The 17,636-nt window shown below is 37.0% G+C and overlaps 1 protein-coding gene and 1 long non-coding RNA gene across 4 annotated transcripts in view; one reads left to right on the top strand and one right to left on the bottom strand.

Annotated features, from left to right (window-relative positions):
- The first annotated feature begins 102 nt into the window (after positions 1–102).
- On the top strand, positions 103–15,625 carry LOC140620313 (uncharacterized). 2 transcript variants are annotated; one of them, XR_012020095.1, is made up of 3 exons: positions 191–939; positions 1,040–1,127; positions 6,946–15,625. It is a non-coding gene; the product is annotated as an uncharacterized lncRNA (long non-coding RNA). The 2 variants fall into 2 exon arrangements; XR_012020094.1 differs by having other exon boundaries at positions 103–1,127.
- VCPIP1 (valosin containing protein interacting protein 1) overlaps positions 12,310–17,636 on the bottom strand; it is a 30,444-nt gene continuing 25,117 nt past the window's right edge. For both annotated transcript variants that reach the window (XM_072804391.1, XM_072804392.1), the window contains one exon: positions 12,310–17,170. In XM_072804391.1, the coding sequence (XP_072660492.1) occupies positions 16,299–17,170 (872 nt within the window). In that variant the 3' untranslated portion in view covers positions 12,310–16,298. The remainder of the gene's footprint in view (positions 17,171–17,636) is intronic.

Genomic DNA, 17,636 nt, shown 5'->3' with positions numbered 1-17,636 from the left:
GCACGCGGGGGGACGGGGGCGGGGCGGGGAGAGCGCGCGCGACTGGGGGCGGGGCCGGGGAGCTGGAAGTCGGGACTGGAACTCGCGGGAGTCGGGGAAGGAGCTGGGAGTCAGGGGGTGGGGCCGCAGGGCGGGCCCGCGGCTCTCGCCTCGACGGGACCCGGAGCGCGCCGAGCGCCGCACCGCGCGGGGCGTGCTGGGAAAGCGAGTTCCGGGGCTCGCCTGGAGACGGTCCGGAAGCTGCGGCGAGCGCAAACTTCGCGGGGTGCGCGGACCCAGTCCCTGGGGGTTGGGCGTCCCCGCCAGGCAGTCCTCGCAGCCTTCTTTCAGCCTCAGCTCCTCCACTCCTAACTCCTCGTGCGTATCCCGCCTCGTTAGTTAGGAGGCGCGGTCTTCGGACTTGAGACCAATCTAACCATAAAATTTGCGCGGCCGTTACTGCTTAAGCAAAGAATGTGAGCTGTTTTTTGCCCAGACATCATAGTTCCTGGAGTAGCGAAGACTGTGGCAGGAAGCCGAATATCAAGAAGGAGCAGGAGCGACAGATGAAGAAAAGTTTTTAGCTGGAGTCGTGCTTGACACAGAAAAAGGAAATAAGCCAAGTCTGCGTGCGGTCGTCGCAGTGCTTAACCCCTTTGCTCGGTCCAGGGGGGATCCTTGATGCGCGATGAGGGAACCCTGATCCGGGAGAACAGTGCAGAAAGACAGGAGCGGACTGGGAATTGCGCCTGGATAAGTCCGTGTGTGGTAGTCCACTGTAGAAGGTGACCTTCCTTCACACGAGAGACAGGAGGAGGGGAGAATTGCACGGAAGGAGTTGCCAGCAGTGGAAGCTGCTCCACAGGTTTCAAGTCTAAAAACTAGGAACTGTTCGGATGAGATCACATTAAAGTAGATTACAGTAACAACTAGAAATGGTAAAGGATCCAAATTTGCAAGGTAACATGCTCTACTGCAGAGAGCACTAAACCACATGTTATTAAAACAAACTTACATTTTGCTATTTTGAAATGTTAACGCATCAATTTTTGCAAATCAGAGATGCAGGTGCGAATGTGAATTGAAGAGGAGCTTGCAAGCACTACTTCAAAACTTAAAACGCCTTTTTATAGTTCCTTTTTCTCAAGGTATGGGTCCTGGGACGGTAAAACTTACCTTTTTATATCATTCCTTATTGTGTTGCTCGTTCACTTTTTTTTTAACCTAATTAAGAAAGGAATGTCATTTGAAAACTGATTTCTGATTTACTCCTGGGTCATACGTTACTCAGCTTATTTATATTCTAACAGGAATAGTTTCTGCTATAAATTAGGCTTTTTGTACAGAATGCTTTTTTAGAACTTGAAGGCAGGTATTTTAGATTTTGACAGTAAACTACCCCTAATTTTAAAGTTAGATAAAAATGTAATTCCTCAGAAAGGTCGCATTCCAAAATCACTCAAATCACTTTTTTTTTAATTTTTTTTTAAATTTTTATTTATTTATGATAGTCACACACAGAGAGAGAGAGAGAGAGGCAGAGACACAGGCAGAGGGAGAAGCAGGCTCCATGCACCGGGAGCCCGATGTGGGATTCGATCCCGGTCTCCAGGATCGCGCCCCGGGCCAAAGGCAGGCGCTAAACTGCTGCGCCACCCAGGGATCCCTTTTTTTTTTTTTTTAATTTTTTTTAATTTTTTTTAATTTTTATTTATTTTCAAATCACTTATTTAAAAAACGGTGAGCAATGAAAGTAGATCACAGTCATTTGAATACACACTCGAATGTAATTGACAGTTGGGGTTTTTTTTTATAGCAAAGTATACATTTTTAAAAGTTTTTATTCAGAATATAAAGAATTCTCAAAACAATTATGGGGGAGGGGAGCAATGGAAAAAATGGGCAAAAGATAAGAGCAGACACTTCACCAAAAAAGATATACAAATGGCAAATAAGCCACATGAAAAGATGCTCCACATCATTAATCATTAGAGAAATGCAAATCAAAACCACAGTGAGATACTACCACACAGCTACTAGAATGAGGGAGACAAAAATGGCTAAACATACAAGTGTTGGTAAAGGTGAAGATGCTGAACAAATACAACTTTCATGCATTGGTGATAGAAATGCAAATAGGACAGACACTTTGGAAAACAAATATTTATGGTGGCTTTATTTGTAATTACCAAAAACTGAAAACACTCAAAGGGATGTTCTCATTATCACATTTCTCAATCCCTGAGAGTTGGTTTTGAATAGTCTGTTAAAACTTCTCAAGTTTTTCCACTGAGGTATAGGGGATTAAATACCAAGGGAAGACAGACTGGGGACTAGTGTTGGGAATTTCTCTAAAAGCTGTTTTATCTTTTAAAAACTCATGTAAAACTTTCTACTCCATGACAAATATATTCCAATTTTTAGTTATAAAAATGATTTTTTAAATATTTTCTTTTTTGATTAAATTTTTTTTTAATTTATTTATGATAGTCACACACAGAGAGAGAGAGAGGCAGAGACACAGGCAGAGGGAGAAGCAGGCTCCATGCACCGGGAGCCCGATGTGGGATTCGATCCCAGGTCTCCAGGATCGCGCCCTGGGCCAAAGGCAGGCGCCAAACCGCTGCGCCACCCAGGCATCCCAATATTTTCTTTTTTAATTAATTTTTTTAAAGATTGTATTTATTTATTCATGGGAGACATAGAGGCAGAGACATAGGCAGAGGGAGAAGCAGGCTTCCTGTGGTAAGCCCAATGTGGGACTCAGTCCTGGGACCCTGGGATCATGACCTGAGCTGAAGGCAGACACTCAACCACTGAGCCACCCAGGTGCCCCTTTAATTAATTTTCTTAATCTCTACACCCAATGTGGGGCTCAAACTCACAAGCCGGAGATCAAGAGTTACATGCCATTCCAACTCAGCCACCCAGGTGCCCCTATAAAAATGATTTTAAAAATATGTACTAATTTACTTTCTTATTCTAAATCTTTAAATAAACTGCTAAATTGCTTCATTATTATTAAATAAATGAGCAGTAAAGTGCACCATGTTCATCCTTCCCATGGCTATACCAACTTACTCTCCAACAAAGGCCAAATACTCCCAAGATTTACTTAGGTTGTTTGAAAAACTTTTGCTGGCTTAATATAGTACCTGAGAGACTATACTTTTAATTTTTTTTTTTTATTTATGATAGTCACACGCAGAGAGAGAGAGAGGCAGAGACATAGGCAGAGGGAGAAGCAGGCCCCATGCACCGGGAGCCTGACGTGGGATTCGATCCCAGGTCTCCAGGATCGCGCCCTGGGCCAAAAGGCAGGCGCCAAACCGCTGTGCCACCCAGGGATCCCGAGACTATACTTTTAATAGAGCCATGTCTATCATTCCCATAAATAGATTTTTGTCTGTTGCATTTGTTGCTAGAATCCCAGTCTCTAGAATAGTAATACATCATTATGCTCAAATACAATCAGTATACAATGAATAAGCAAAGGGAAATAATAAGCATGTGAATAAATATGTTCATAAAAAGTATAAATTAAAATTGAAATGCCATTTTATGACTACTAAAGTAGCAAAGTGTTTCTAAATCCTGCAAACAAAGTTTGAATAGGTCCTTGATGTTAGTACTGAAACTGGTATCTTTTTGGAAAGCAGTACTAAGCAGAAGCTGTAAAGATGTGCATAGCCTATGACAGACATTGTTTCTTAATATACTATAATTCAATGCAAGCAAAAAAGATGTATTTCAATGCTCATAGTATTTCATTAAAACCCTAATATGGAAGTATTCACATTTTGAGACTAGTTTAAAAGAAAAGAACAATTATATAGGCAATAAAAATACTGTAATATTAAGATAGTGCCATTAAATGGTTATTACACTACTGGGCCCTTCTAGGTGTTTCACATGCATTCGTCTTAATCCTGTGAGATAGGTACTATTATTTTCATCTACTTTATAAATGAGAAAAATAGGGCACCAAAAGGTTAATTTGTTCAAGGGCATATAGTGGACCAAGATTTGAATTAGAAACAAAGTTCCCAATCACTCTACTACCCTAATATCCATGAGCATCTAACTATCAGTATAGTATGGATGTGCTATAGTATGGTGTAGAAAAAAGCTGATAGCAAAACTGTATGATTAATGTTATTTATGTATATAAGGCCTCAGGGTGTATGTATGTGTCTAACATTATAGAAAATGGTCTATGGACTGCACACCAAACTGTTTAGCAGTGTTTTATTTTGGCAAGAGGGATGAGATGGGAGCAGGGCAGGCTTTAACTTTTTACCCTATGTATTTTTGGATTATTTGACTTTTAAAGCATAAATTCTTGTTTATTTTATTTTTTAATTTAAAAAATGAACTGAAGGGGCGCCTGGATGGCTCAGTCAGTTGAGTGTCTGCCTTTGGCTCAGGTCATGATCTCAGGGTCATGGGATCAAGGAACCATGTTGGGTTTCCTATTCAATGGGGCGTCTGCTTCTCCCTCTCCTTTTTTTTTTTTTTTTTTTTTTAAGATTTTATTTATTCATTCATGAGAGACACAGAGAATGAGAGAGGCAGAGACACAGGCAGAAGGAGAAGCAGGCTCCATGAGGGGAGCCCGATATGGGACTCGATCCTGGGGCCCCAGGATCACCCTCTGAGCCAAAGGCAGACGCTCAACCGCTGAGCCACCCAGGCATCCCTCTCCCTCTCCTTCTGCCTCTCCCCTGCTCCGCTCATACTTACTTGCTGGCTCGCTCCCTCTCAAATATATAAAACCTTTAAAAATATAAAAAATAGAATTTAAATTTTAAAAAGCTGGCAATGCAAAGAAAAAGCTTAAGTATGTTATATAGGGATCCCTGGGTGGCGCAGCGGTTTGGCGCCTGCCTTTGGCCCAGGGCGCGATCCTGGAGACCCGGAATCGAATCCCACATCAGGCTCCCGGTGCATGGAGCCTACTTCTCCCTCTGCCTGTGTCTCTGCCTCTCTCTCTCTCTCTCTCTCTGTGACTATCATAAAAAAAAAAAAAAAAAGTTATATAAAATTTGCTCCAATATTGATAATGCTAAATTAATATGTTTTGGCGGAAATGATGAAACCATATATATTTTGTGCTCAGTCTGAAAACAAAAATCAGGTTTAGAATTATATCTTGGATACATAAATGTCTGTTCCAACCTCTCCCATTACCAGTGTATTTCGGTAATCTCTACATTTAGGATGCTATTTTAAGTTTGATGGAAATTATAGATAGAAATCATAGTGTCATAAGGTGCTATAGAATTCTTAGTTTGGCTTTTAAAGGCAAAAATAAGAGTGGTTGATCTCCAAGGAAAAAACAAACATAAGAGAAAAAAATGTTTTAAGTGTCCCTATTAGGGCACCTGGAAAGCAATACCCTGAGTTGTGATCTGGGGTCCTGGACTCGAGTCCCACATCAGGCTCCCCATAGGGAGCTTGCTTCTCCTTCTGCCTATGTCTCTGCCTCCCTCTGTGTTTCTCATGAATGAATAAATTAAATTAAATTAAATTAAATTAAATTAAAAATAAAAAAAAATAGTGTTCCTCTTTCAGGAGCCAGGTGGGGTGATGGGTTAAATAGGTGATGGGGATTAAGGAGTGCATTTGTGATGGGCACTAGGTGTCATATGGAAGTGTTGAACCATGTACAATAATATTGTACACCTGAAACTCATAGTACACTGTGTTAACTGGAATTTAAATAAAAGGTTTTGTTTTGTTTTTAAATAAAGTGTTCTGGGATGCCTGGATGGCTCAGCGGTTGAGCTCTGCTTTCAGCTCAGGGCCTGATCCTGGAGTTCAGGGATCGAGTCCCACATCGGGCTCCCTGAGGGGAGCCTGCTTCTCCCTCTGCCTGTGTCTCTGTCATTCTCTCTCTCTCTCTCTCTCATGAATAAATAAAATCTTTTTTAAAAATAAAAAAATAAACAAAAATAAAGTGTCCCTATTTCAAACCAATATTCTTTGCTCTACTCTTATAGTAGATAGAGTGGCCCCCTCAAAAATATCTATGTCCTTGTTCCCAGAATCTATGAATATAATACCTTAATAGCAAAAGGGACTTTGCAGTTATGATTAAATTAAGGATCTTGCCATGGGTATATTAGTTTGGATTATTCCGAAGGGACCAATGTAATCACAAAGTCCTTAAGAATGGAAGAGAGGAGCAGGAGAGCCTGAGATAGATTTGGAAATGCTCTACTGTTAGCTTTGAAAATGGAAAAAGAGGTCATGAACCAAGGAATGTGGGCAGCCTGTAGAAGCTATTAAATAAATCAAGAAAATGATTCTCTTCTCAGATTTTAGCTAAAGGAGATTCTCTTTGAAATTCTGACTTCCAGAACTTTGGAATATTAAGTTTGTATTGTTTTAAGCCACCGAGTTTGTAGTAATTTGTTACAGAATAGGAAACTACACCTTCTTTCAACATTTTTGGCCTATAATGATAAAAGTAGTGCTTTCTCTTCAGAAGGTGATATTTCATAGTGTTCAAAATTTAGCACTCATTTGAAAAAAAATGAGCCTACTAACTGAGGGTTCAAAATGAAGGCTAGGAACCCCAGATTAAGAGAGAGGGTGTTCAGGAGCACCTAGGTGGCTCAGTAGTTGAGCATCTGCCTTTGGCTCAGGTAGTGATCCCAGGATCCTAGGATCAAGTCCCGCATGGGGCTCCCCACAGGGAGCCTGCTTCTGTCTCTGCCTGTGTCTCTGCCTCTCTGTGTCTCTCAATAATAAAATTAAAGAGAGCGAGAACTCGGGGCATTAAATAAGAGAAATAAAAAATAAGGATACCACAAAATCCTTAAAGCAGGACTTGCTTATCTGTGGGAAACATGACATGGGCCAAGATATGATCTTTAATTCTAATCTTTCTACCTTTACTTTCAATTTTATCACCTTCCACCTTAATCAGAGATAATATCTTTTTTTTTTTTTTTTTTTCAGCTTCCCCTGCTCTCCTGGCCCAGTACATCCAGGCACTCCCAAAGGGAACAATGAATTTGTAAGATTTTCGGGGAATGTGTGGTTATTGAAGATCATTATTGGCATTTAGAGTGCCAGTTCTAAGGAACACAAGACTTGTAATGTTTGAAACAGTTTTGCACAAGGAAGAATTATCCTGAGTTCCATACAACATTCAATCAGACAGTAACATAAGTGAAAAAATTGATCATAATTGTTTAAACCAGGATCAACTTTTAAATACAAGTGCACAAGTGTTGGGTTTTTGTTTTTTGTAGCTTTAAAATACACTATTTCCAGAAATACAACTGTATGTAAACCAGGGGAAGATTCTATTTTATTTTGTTCAGACCTGATCAAGAGTTGTTTTCTCATTTTAGAAAATCTTACCACTGAGGGTAACTCACCTCAAGCTTTTGAGACAGAAATACAGCCCACTGATATCCGTCAGCTGGATTAGTTGTGCCTAATGAGCTTTATTATAAATCTCTTCTGTTTCTCCACATTTTGGGAGAGCATTAAAACGATTAAGAAATTTGTTGTCTATGAATATCACTTTAGTAGGGCATAGGGAGCAGAATATATTGTTATAAAAAGGGGACACTGGCTCCAGTAGATTTGAAAATATTGATCTAAATATATCCATCCATCCATTGATCCATCCATCCCATAAACCTGTATCTGCTATCTTCCCTTTCAGCTAAACTTCAAAGGTGTCTTGACTTCTCTAGCCATCAGTCTTCAGTACTCTTATAATCTAAACTTTACCACCATCCATTGAAATTGTGGCCGTTAAATCCAATGGACACTTGAAAGAAATTCATTTTACCTGAACTTTCTACAGCATTTTTTTTAAAGATTTTATTTATTTATTTTTAAAGACTTTATTTATTCATTCATAGGCCCAGAGAGAGAGAGGCAGAGACACAGGCAGAGGCATAAGCAGGCTCCCTGTGGGGAGCCCCATGCGGGACTCGATCCTGGGTCTCCAGGATCACACCCCAGGCTGCAGGCGGCGCCAAACCGCTGCGCCACTGGGGCTGCCCTCTACAGCATTTTTATTACTTCCTTTTATTTGAAACTTGTATCCCTCAATTTCTGTGTCCTCAGCTCCATAATTGCCATACCTCAAAGTGTTTTGGTTGTCCCTGTTCATCTGCCAGCTCCTTAAATGTTGGCATACTCCCAAATTGCATATAACTGTCTTCTCACTGTACAGTCTCTTCCTAGGCCATCTCAACCCCTTCTATAATTTCAGTCACATCCTAGGATTCACAGATCTTCACATGCAACCCCGGCCCCTCTCCTGAACTACATCTAACTCCCAACATTCAACATGTCCCCAAATGAAATTCACTCCCTTTCCACCAATCTGTAATTACTCCTGTATCCTATTCTAAATTAGCAGCACCACCTTCCAGCCTCTTAACTTAAAACCTGAGAGTCTAGATTGACCTTTTTACCGTCTCTCCAACATCTTGATATCGCCACTGCCAGTGGTTCAGTTCAGGCTCTCATCTCTCTCCAATTATAGCAAGTCTTTTAACTGATCTCTCCTCCTCTAATCTTGTTCAATCCACTGTATCCTCCACTTGGCCATATGAAGGATCTTTTAAAACACAAATCTGTTTCTTTTATAATATGCCTTGAGAAAGTTCTAACTTCTAGTTGGAGTTTCAGAAAATCCTTCTCATTTTGACATTTGGGATCACCTCACCTGTTTTCAAACAATAGATTACTTTTAAAGCAATTATGGCTATACAACACATTTTGAATGCTATAAACCCAGACTACATAATAGTATAGCTAATAAAAATAGAAAGCAGAATGGGAGGATAAGGGATATTATAAAGTATAGAAATGATAATTTCTTCATTTTACATACTGGAAAGTTGAGATAATATCTAAAGTTGATAGCTCAATAAGCAGACTTAGGATATTATATGAAGCTAGAAAGATGATCTAAAGAGAGCAAGGGCGCTCATCTTTCATAATGGAAGAATCAAATACTGTCTAAAGTTGACAAATCAAGAGATTAGACCCGTTAGGGAGGTAACCACCTAAATAGAAATAGTTGATTAAGTAATCGGGATGGAGAAACTGGGTGTCTTTCTATATAGTTTTGAAATTTTTTAAAAGACTTTGAGAAAGAGAGACAGAACACGAGCAGTGAGGAGGAGGCAGAGAAGAGGGAGAAGCAGACTCTCCAAGTAGGGAGCCTGATGCGGGTCTTGATCCCAGGACCCTAAGATCATGAATCATGACTTGAGACGAAGGTAGACACTTGACTGAGTCACCGAAGTGCCCCTAAATGACTCTCTCCTTCATTAAAAATGATGTCAGGAAGAATCTTTCTTGCCATTTTATTATTCCTTATGTGTACCAGAGTACCTGGCACATGACAGATTTCATAGAAATGCTTTCAAGATGTGATAAAAGTAGCCCATGCACTGTCTTTTGAGAAACATCACCTTTGGAGAGCCTTCCCACTAAAGCAACAGACCTGCTTAGTAAATGACAATTATTCCAGGTTCTTGAAATGAGAGAGTTGGGAGTTTTATCTAACCAATGAATCTCAAATTTACCCAGATCAATCATCTAAGAAATTATGAAATCCTTCTTTAAATCACCTCCAAACTTGGAGGAAGAAAATAAACCCAAGGAAGGAAGAACTTGAAGTGGAGGACTGGGGTTCAGGCAGGGAAATTGTAGGAAGTGAAATTAAAGCCAGGTAGTACACATTGAAATCATTTCACACCAGATTGGTGTACCTGAAAACAAGCTAGATTTAACAACAGATGTTTAAGACTTATGTGACCACCAAATTTTACTCCTTTGCTAAATTACAAATATAGCCCTCAGGTTAAGAACTTAGGCTATGGAGTCATAAACATTTAGGTTTAAATTCAGCTCTGACACCTATTAAGTCCAGGATTTGGGTAAACTGCCTAATCTACTGAGCCTTTTCCTGAAAGATGAAAACAATGATGTTATCCAACCGCAAAGAGTTGTTTTGAGGGTTAAAGGAATTATTGCATGTTGTGTTTCACCTATTGTCTACATACAGGGAAATGGTCACTAAATGATAGTTATTATGAATGTGTTTATTGCTTGTTTCCATTATTGGGATGTAGCTCTAAGCTACATGGAATTTGTCTCATAACTGTTCCCCTAGTTCCTAGAACAGAAGCTCAGCTTTTGATCAGTGCTTAACAAACGGATTAAATGAATGAGTGGTTCAAGTATATAATGTTGATTCCATATATCAAATATAAGTCATTATTTTACAGGGAGATCTCATACTATACATGTTACTTTATACATGGAACTGACAAACAGGAATAATCTTCCCAGATTCCCACACAATTTGTTTTTCGAAAGATTTATGTGGTATGACAAATGGACCAAAAACAGATTTAGTTCCAACGAGGAAAGAGTGCAAGTTTAAAGAGCCTGTAAGTTTTTCACCTCAGTATACCATACATAGTTTAGAAAATGAATTAAAGACTTTGATTTTTCTGTATACATTTTTAATGATTAGAAACAATCAACTATGCAGTCATAATTGCAGTTACTGGGGTCAAAAAGCCAGTCAATAAAAATAAAATCCATACTGAAGTATGTAAGTAGGATGTTTATCTTATTCACTGAAGTTTTTGAGAGCTCCAAATTATATGGTATGTGACCAGTAGGACCCATGTACAAGACCTCAAGTCCAAATTTGGGACAAGTGTAGCCAACCAAAGCATAAAGCAAAGCTAATTATGTTTAGTTTAAAGCCCACACCAATGTCACTTGTCCCATCAGCACTATGCCATCAGCAAGTGACCCCATGATGACACGATCAGCACAAGAGGGTAACAACTAAACAACCAAAAGGTTATAGTAGAAACGGAGGCCTTGAAAGGCTCCATGACTTGCCTGCCTTAGGTCACAGAACAAGTTAGTCACAGAGTACAGACTGTCAGTTCTCCAGATTTTCAGTATTGCATGTGGTCATTAAGCTCTTGCATTAATATTTGAACATAGAAACCAGTTTTTAGCTCATTAACTGTGGACACAAAGCAAGTTTTTACCTAATAAATTATTTAAATAATGTGTGCCATATCTATGAGGATTTATCCATTTTAATGTCAACTGAATTATTTTGATATGTAAATAACAGTAATAGTAAACATGTGAATGTTTACTGTATGTCGGCACTGTTCTAATCATCAGATACGTGTTAACTCATTTAACCCTCACAACAACCCCAGGAGTAGATATCCTCATCATTCTACTAGAGAGGAAACTGAAGCACAGAGATCACACAGTAAGCAGTGTCCCAAGACTCAACTCTAAAAGTCAAGGGTCTGAGGCTCTGCTCTCACTAAGTTAAACAAGTCTACTCTAACAAAATGGATATTGAGCACACACATTAAAACTTAAAAGTAAATCTGTCATTTTGATTGCTAAGCCATACAAATGTTGTTACTATTTTCTAGATTTCCCTTCTTTCCCTCATTATCTCTAATCAGTATTTTTGAAAAACCAGCACAAAACTAAGTTCTCTATTACAACATGTGTTTTGTTTAAATATTCAGTACGCATTACATTTATGTAAAATGTCTAAAGGAATTTTGCTTATTCTTTTCTAACTGAATCCATTTCATTTATGTTGAGATCACAGTAAAGGGGAGAAATTCCTATTCCTAGATGATGTCCCACTAAAGGAAATTTTAAAAAGACCTGTACTACATTAGGAATTCCTTCACAAAACTGAACTATATTTTCATGCATTATATTATTAAAGTATAATTCCAGGAAACTCAAGCATAAAAAGTTATTTTAAAAAGCTAATGTGGAGAAGTCGAGGGGAAAATCAGTATGTATTAACTTATAGTTTTATTAATATAAAAGAAAACTTCAAATACTGTACAGTGAGGTGTGCTGTAGAACACTATATAGTTATAATACACTATTACCAATTATTTATTACTCAAATGTAATATATACAGCAACAGCAGAATCAGAAAATAACGGGTAACAGCCAGTGCCTTAGGGATGATAGAACATTTATACTATTTAATTGAGCAGTTAAAGCACTTGCTATGTAATTTTTCTAAATATTTACATTATCACTTATTTTTACATATTCTAAAGAGTATTTCCCTCCAAAAAAAGTAGACTTTCTAGCTCTTGGCACTAAGTCTTCAAGTCCAATAAACCTGAAAATAATGATAACCTTTTCAGTCTTTTATTGCCCTACCACAGGCATAAAGGCTCAGGAAGGGACTTGTGCATTCTCAAGAAAAGTATGCAATACCTTCAAATTTTAATACTAAGTAATTGATACTCACAAGCAGATAACATCAACTAAAACTTTTTTTTACTAGTTTTCCTTTTCTTTTACAAGAGAATAATCATTGTATTAATATTATACTACAAAAGCATGTAGACTCCATAATTTAAAAAATTAAATGTCAGATATACAAGTAATGGCATTTTCTCCAGTAATTCACAATTTTTACAATTTCTGCTATTTTGGAACAAACTTTAAAATTTCCACGATTTAATTATCATTAAATATGAATTGAAACACTTAGCATCTCAAAGAATTATTAAGAGTGGCAGAACTTACAGTTAGCTACAAATCTTACAATAGCTCTTTATTTTATTTCTTAAGTAAACATTCTACTATGGTATGTTTTCAAATGAATAGTTCTGGTTTGAAAATTATCTTATGTTAACTATGAAGAGTCTTGACGATGTACAATTTTGTTAAATTATATGGTAACCATGAACTGTAGAATGTATCTACCCAACTTACATAGAGTATGTATTTCACTACTACCGTGATAAAAGGTCATTTAAAATTCATACTGAATGGAGTTTAATTCAATTTTGCAAAGGTTTTTATGAAAATCTTAATATGGAAGCCTTGTTTTGGGAATCATGAAACTCAAAATCTACTCTGCAGTATTTTAAGTGTAGGCCAATTCAAACTTCTATTGAAAAATGAAGACAAAACTGTGTTGATATGCTGAAATAAACACAGTATATTGTTGCTATATTGACCAAAGCATAATTAATGACAGAAGTTATGAGTTAACTTCATACCTAAAGATTAGTTATTAGTGACCTCTAAATTTTTAAAGAAATGTTCACTAGCAGCCAGTATTAGTAGGCAACTACATAAAATAATAGTTGTAAATTTGCATTTAGTAGCTAACATGTGATGTCAGTACAATTCTCAAAAACCTGTCATTAGTAATATATGAGTTGCTAGCAAGTGATCTTCCCTGAGGTAAGAGACCATATGCAAAAGTCTGCTCATTTCAAATTAAGTTAGATACTTAAAAATAATGGCAATAAGGACCTGTGGCTGGGATTCACAGATGCATTTCAGATTGGTATCTTAATTGCAAGCAGTAGGCTTGATTGTAAAAACCAAACTAAAAATCATCAGAAGATATAAAGCAAATTTCACAGTCAGTAGTATTTGCTAAATTTCTCAGGTCTTTATCCTAACATGTCCCAATAAAATACTTGAAACATAGTGAAAGGGGAAAAAACAGGCCTTGGGTTTGCTCTTTAACTAGTTCCTGAGTAACCATTCCCTTGTAGTTCATTATATTCTAGCTCATAATATTTGGCAGTGTCTCGTGTTCTTCAATTTCAACCATTTCTCATTACCAATATTCTACACATACACTACCTTCAACTCTACCTGGACTTTGGGTCATCAATTCAAACTTGGTATTACCTATAAAATGGATTACTAAAATTTACAATTTTACTTCAAGTGAAACATCACAAATTAAATTATAAGATGGAGTTATGTTACTTCTAGGGCAAAAAAATATTTTAATTGATTATGATCTCTAGCTTGAATTCAAAGTTGTGGTGGTCACAAATGGCAGCACTAAAAAATTAGAATTCTGTAGTCATGTATTTGATTATGATAACCATATGGAACAACAAAGGATGAAAATTAAGAAAAACTGTTTCTAAAACTTCTTTGTGAGGTTGATACCTGGCCCACTTCTCAAAAACTACTAATTACCCCAAACGAATTTCAGCAGATTTAAAATAATTTCAAAAAATCCGACCATTCTCAAAATCAAGCCTTTTATTCTTTATCAAAGGAGAACCCAAACTATTATTATTCATACCTACCTGTCTTCTAAATAGCATTGCTGTGGCAAAAGAAACTAATAGTGTGATCAGAGATTAAAGGCCTTCTAATGTTCACAAGTGCACTCTAATTTGACTAAATGCAAGTATTTAATAGGAAGATAAAATTTATTTCTGATATTTTTACTATATGCTATGAGAGTATATTTGTCAGTTATTAACTAAACATGCCAAGCCACAGGTGAAGAAAATATTTGTTAAAGAAAAGGTGATTATATCGTTTACCTGGAAGCAGTGCATTTGCTTGTTAAACAGTTTTTCTGTATTTAAATTAATAAGAAAAAGCCAGTTTCAGTGGCTGAAAAAGCCAAAAATAATTATAGTGGTTAGTGGTATTTGTAATTTTTAGATTAATACACAGAAGCACCTATATAACTAAATGGGAAATATTATTTGGTAGCTGTAGTTCTTTATGCAAAATGAGTGCACAATACAGAAGTCCAAAATTTTCCTGCTCTTAACATATTAAGATAATTGGTAGTAAATTTAGAAGAATTGAGATAAAATATGGTTTAAAATGTGATGTGATAAAACTAACCCAAATATATATCTTGCTCAGATATCACCTGCAAAATGTCTAGATTCTCCATTCTTTCCTTATTCGAATGGAGTAATTCATTTAGTAAATGGATTAAGTCAGAGATACTTTCATAGAAAGAAATCCAAAACCTCCCTCTCTTTGGAAACACAAGTCAAAATACTGCCTATGTTCATTATAAATCAACAGGTTGAAATTTTGAAACATCTAATAATATACTTTCTGATGTAAATTTTCTTAGACTGCAAACACAGTTCTGCATCTGTTACATGTGCAAACAGAGACAGCCAGGCTTTAATGCTCTAGATAAGAGATTGTATTAACATACATTTTGTCTTTCATCCATTCAAATTCAACTTAATTTCAGTGAACAAAAGAAAAAGATGGATTGAAATGTACATTTCAGAATACAGATTTGCAGAACAGGATAAAATAGTGCAATACCAATCTCAGGATAAACATTCTTTGTCTTTAAGATAATAAGCATGAAAGCTGCTTTTTGAGGAAACTGGCACTAAAGATTTGATGAATACACTATTTAAGCAAATGCCCAGTTGATCAGGGTCTGATGTAGTAAAATTTGCATCCAAATCCAAGTGAAGCCAACAAATAAAGAAAATCTTATGGATGCTAAGGAAAAAAGGAAACATTTTTTGGTTCAAAGGGGCTCAAAGACACTTAGCATATATAAGCTTAAATACCATTGATCAAAATTGTAGAACAATGTAACTCATTCATAAAGATAAATTCTTATATATAAATTCTCTGTGAATCTGACAAACTCTGAAAATTAGAGATTAACTACTGCTACCATTATTTTTATATTTTCTACCACACTTTGCAATCAACTTTTCTCAAGATTAAGGAAAAAAAAAAATTCAGTGGTACTTGACCAGGCCAGGATTAAAAAAATAATGGTAACATTTTATCAACAACAGAGCACACAATTGGCTGTGTTGGCTCAGACAGCAACATTACTGAATCACATTGACTTTATCATTCTAGAATAGATATTTTCCCCCAGCCTTGCTCAAGTCAGCAAAATGTTATATCATTACACTCTATTCTCAAGATATTTTCATCAAGAATATGTATCTCTATGAATGTGTTTACGTTCACGGAAATGTCGGATCTGTCTCTAATAAATCCTTCTATGAATTTTAAAATACAATTTAGTTCAGATAACCTTTAAATTTACATAAATCTTTTGACACTCAAATATGTGGAATGGTTACCTTGATGACATCGATGTTAGCAAAATCTCATTCCCCCCTCAGTTCTAGCCTTTTCAGGAAATCAAACATTAGCAAGAGAATTTTCATGTTTGAAACATTAAGACTTTCATGGAATTAAAATTACAAAAAACTTCCAAAGAACCACATGTATGGAAGAAATTCAGCAGATCTAATAACTAATTTATAGGAATTCAGAGCCAGCCTGGGCAGCAGTATATTAAAAGCTATTGCCAATCACACACTTGCTGTCATGCACTGAATAACAAGATATAATCTTTGAATTATATACGTACAAGATTTTTTATGACTAATCAAGTTATGTGGCCCAGCCAACAAATGTTACATATTCACAATAAACATTCTGCCTTTATTAGCCTCTAATTAAATCAAGAGTGATCCATTGGCTCAGTTGTGTTTGTCATCTCAGCATCTTGACTATCCATCTCTTCAGGCTCCTCCACTGAATTTCCCTTTTGTGCTTTTGACCTTGTGGCAAATGCAGCTCCCAGGGCCTCTGCCACACAGCTATCAGTTGTTTCTGTATTCAAATTTTCAGTGCCACCAGTTAAAGAAAAAGATTCAGGTAAGCCAGTCTGAAGACTCCCAGACTTCACAGAAGAACTTACAACTTCTACTTTTCTTTGAGGAAGATCAGATGGTGACTGCTCTGTACTTTGATCCCGCAAATGCTTGTCCATCGAAGCTTGGATGGAAGAAACCATTTCCTGCAATTTTTTTCGCTGGGCCTCAACCAAATCAGGATCAAGCTGCCTGCTGTCTCTCATTGTAACTACTCCAGGAGCTATTCGAATAAGCTCACTATTACTAGGAGCAGCTGTGAATACAGAAGGCTCTATTTTAATGGAACTATTACTAAAGTCTGTCCCTGTATTATGCTTCCTTACAACTGGGGCTTCCCTAGCTCTTGAATCAAGGTGTGGGTTACTAGATGCAGTTCCTAGAGAATGCCCTTTTCCCTGAAAGGCAGTTACATTATGAAGCTGCTCTGATTTCTTTTTCACTACTCCACCACTACCTAGTTTTAATAGCCCATGTGAGGGACTTGATTCTCTACTTCTTGTAGTAGCCTCTGCTCGAACCTGACTTACAGCCTCTTTAACTAAATCTTCAACATCAGGACCGATGGGGAAATGTCCTGCAGCATCCACACACAATTCCAGTCTATCTTCAGAAGCATTATAGACAAAGGTTTTGCCAGGCAGATGTGGAAAAGTACAATGCTTGCCATCAGCCATACCTAAAGAAAGGGAAAAAAGGTATTTAACATTTTAAAGTCGTACTTATATAGTAAACACAATTATAGTTGAAATAGTGAATTTTCAACAATATCCAGAACAGTTTTGAAAACAAAACTAACTTAAAAATAATTTATTATATTTATTAATATAATTTAATAATATTTAAAAAAAGAAATATCATGACAAACCTTACTGTAGTTCCCCAGGAGAAACTGTGAGGTTTTGGTTTTTTTTACAAATACCATTAACCTATTACAAAGTTAGGAAAAGGGCTTGAAACAAACAGCTAAGCTATGAGAAAACACTAGCAACAGTGTTATTAAAACAACTGCTTACAGTAAAGCGACAAGAAAATATACTTTCATTTGCTAATTCAAATTTAAAACTTTGGGGCAGCCCGGGTGGCTCAGCGGTTTAGCGCCGCCTTCAGCCCAGGGCGTGATCCCGGAGTCCCGGGATCGAGTA

Source organism: Canis lupus, chromosome 28 (genome assembly GCF_048164855.1).
Source record: "Canis lupus baileyi chromosome 28, mCanLup2.hap1, whole genome shotgun sequence".
NCBI lineage: Eukaryota > Metazoa > Chordata > Mammalia > Carnivora > Canidae > Canis > Canis lupus.
Note: the sequence above shows the minus strand (reverse complement) of the source record. Positions and strands in the feature narration are given on the sequence as shown.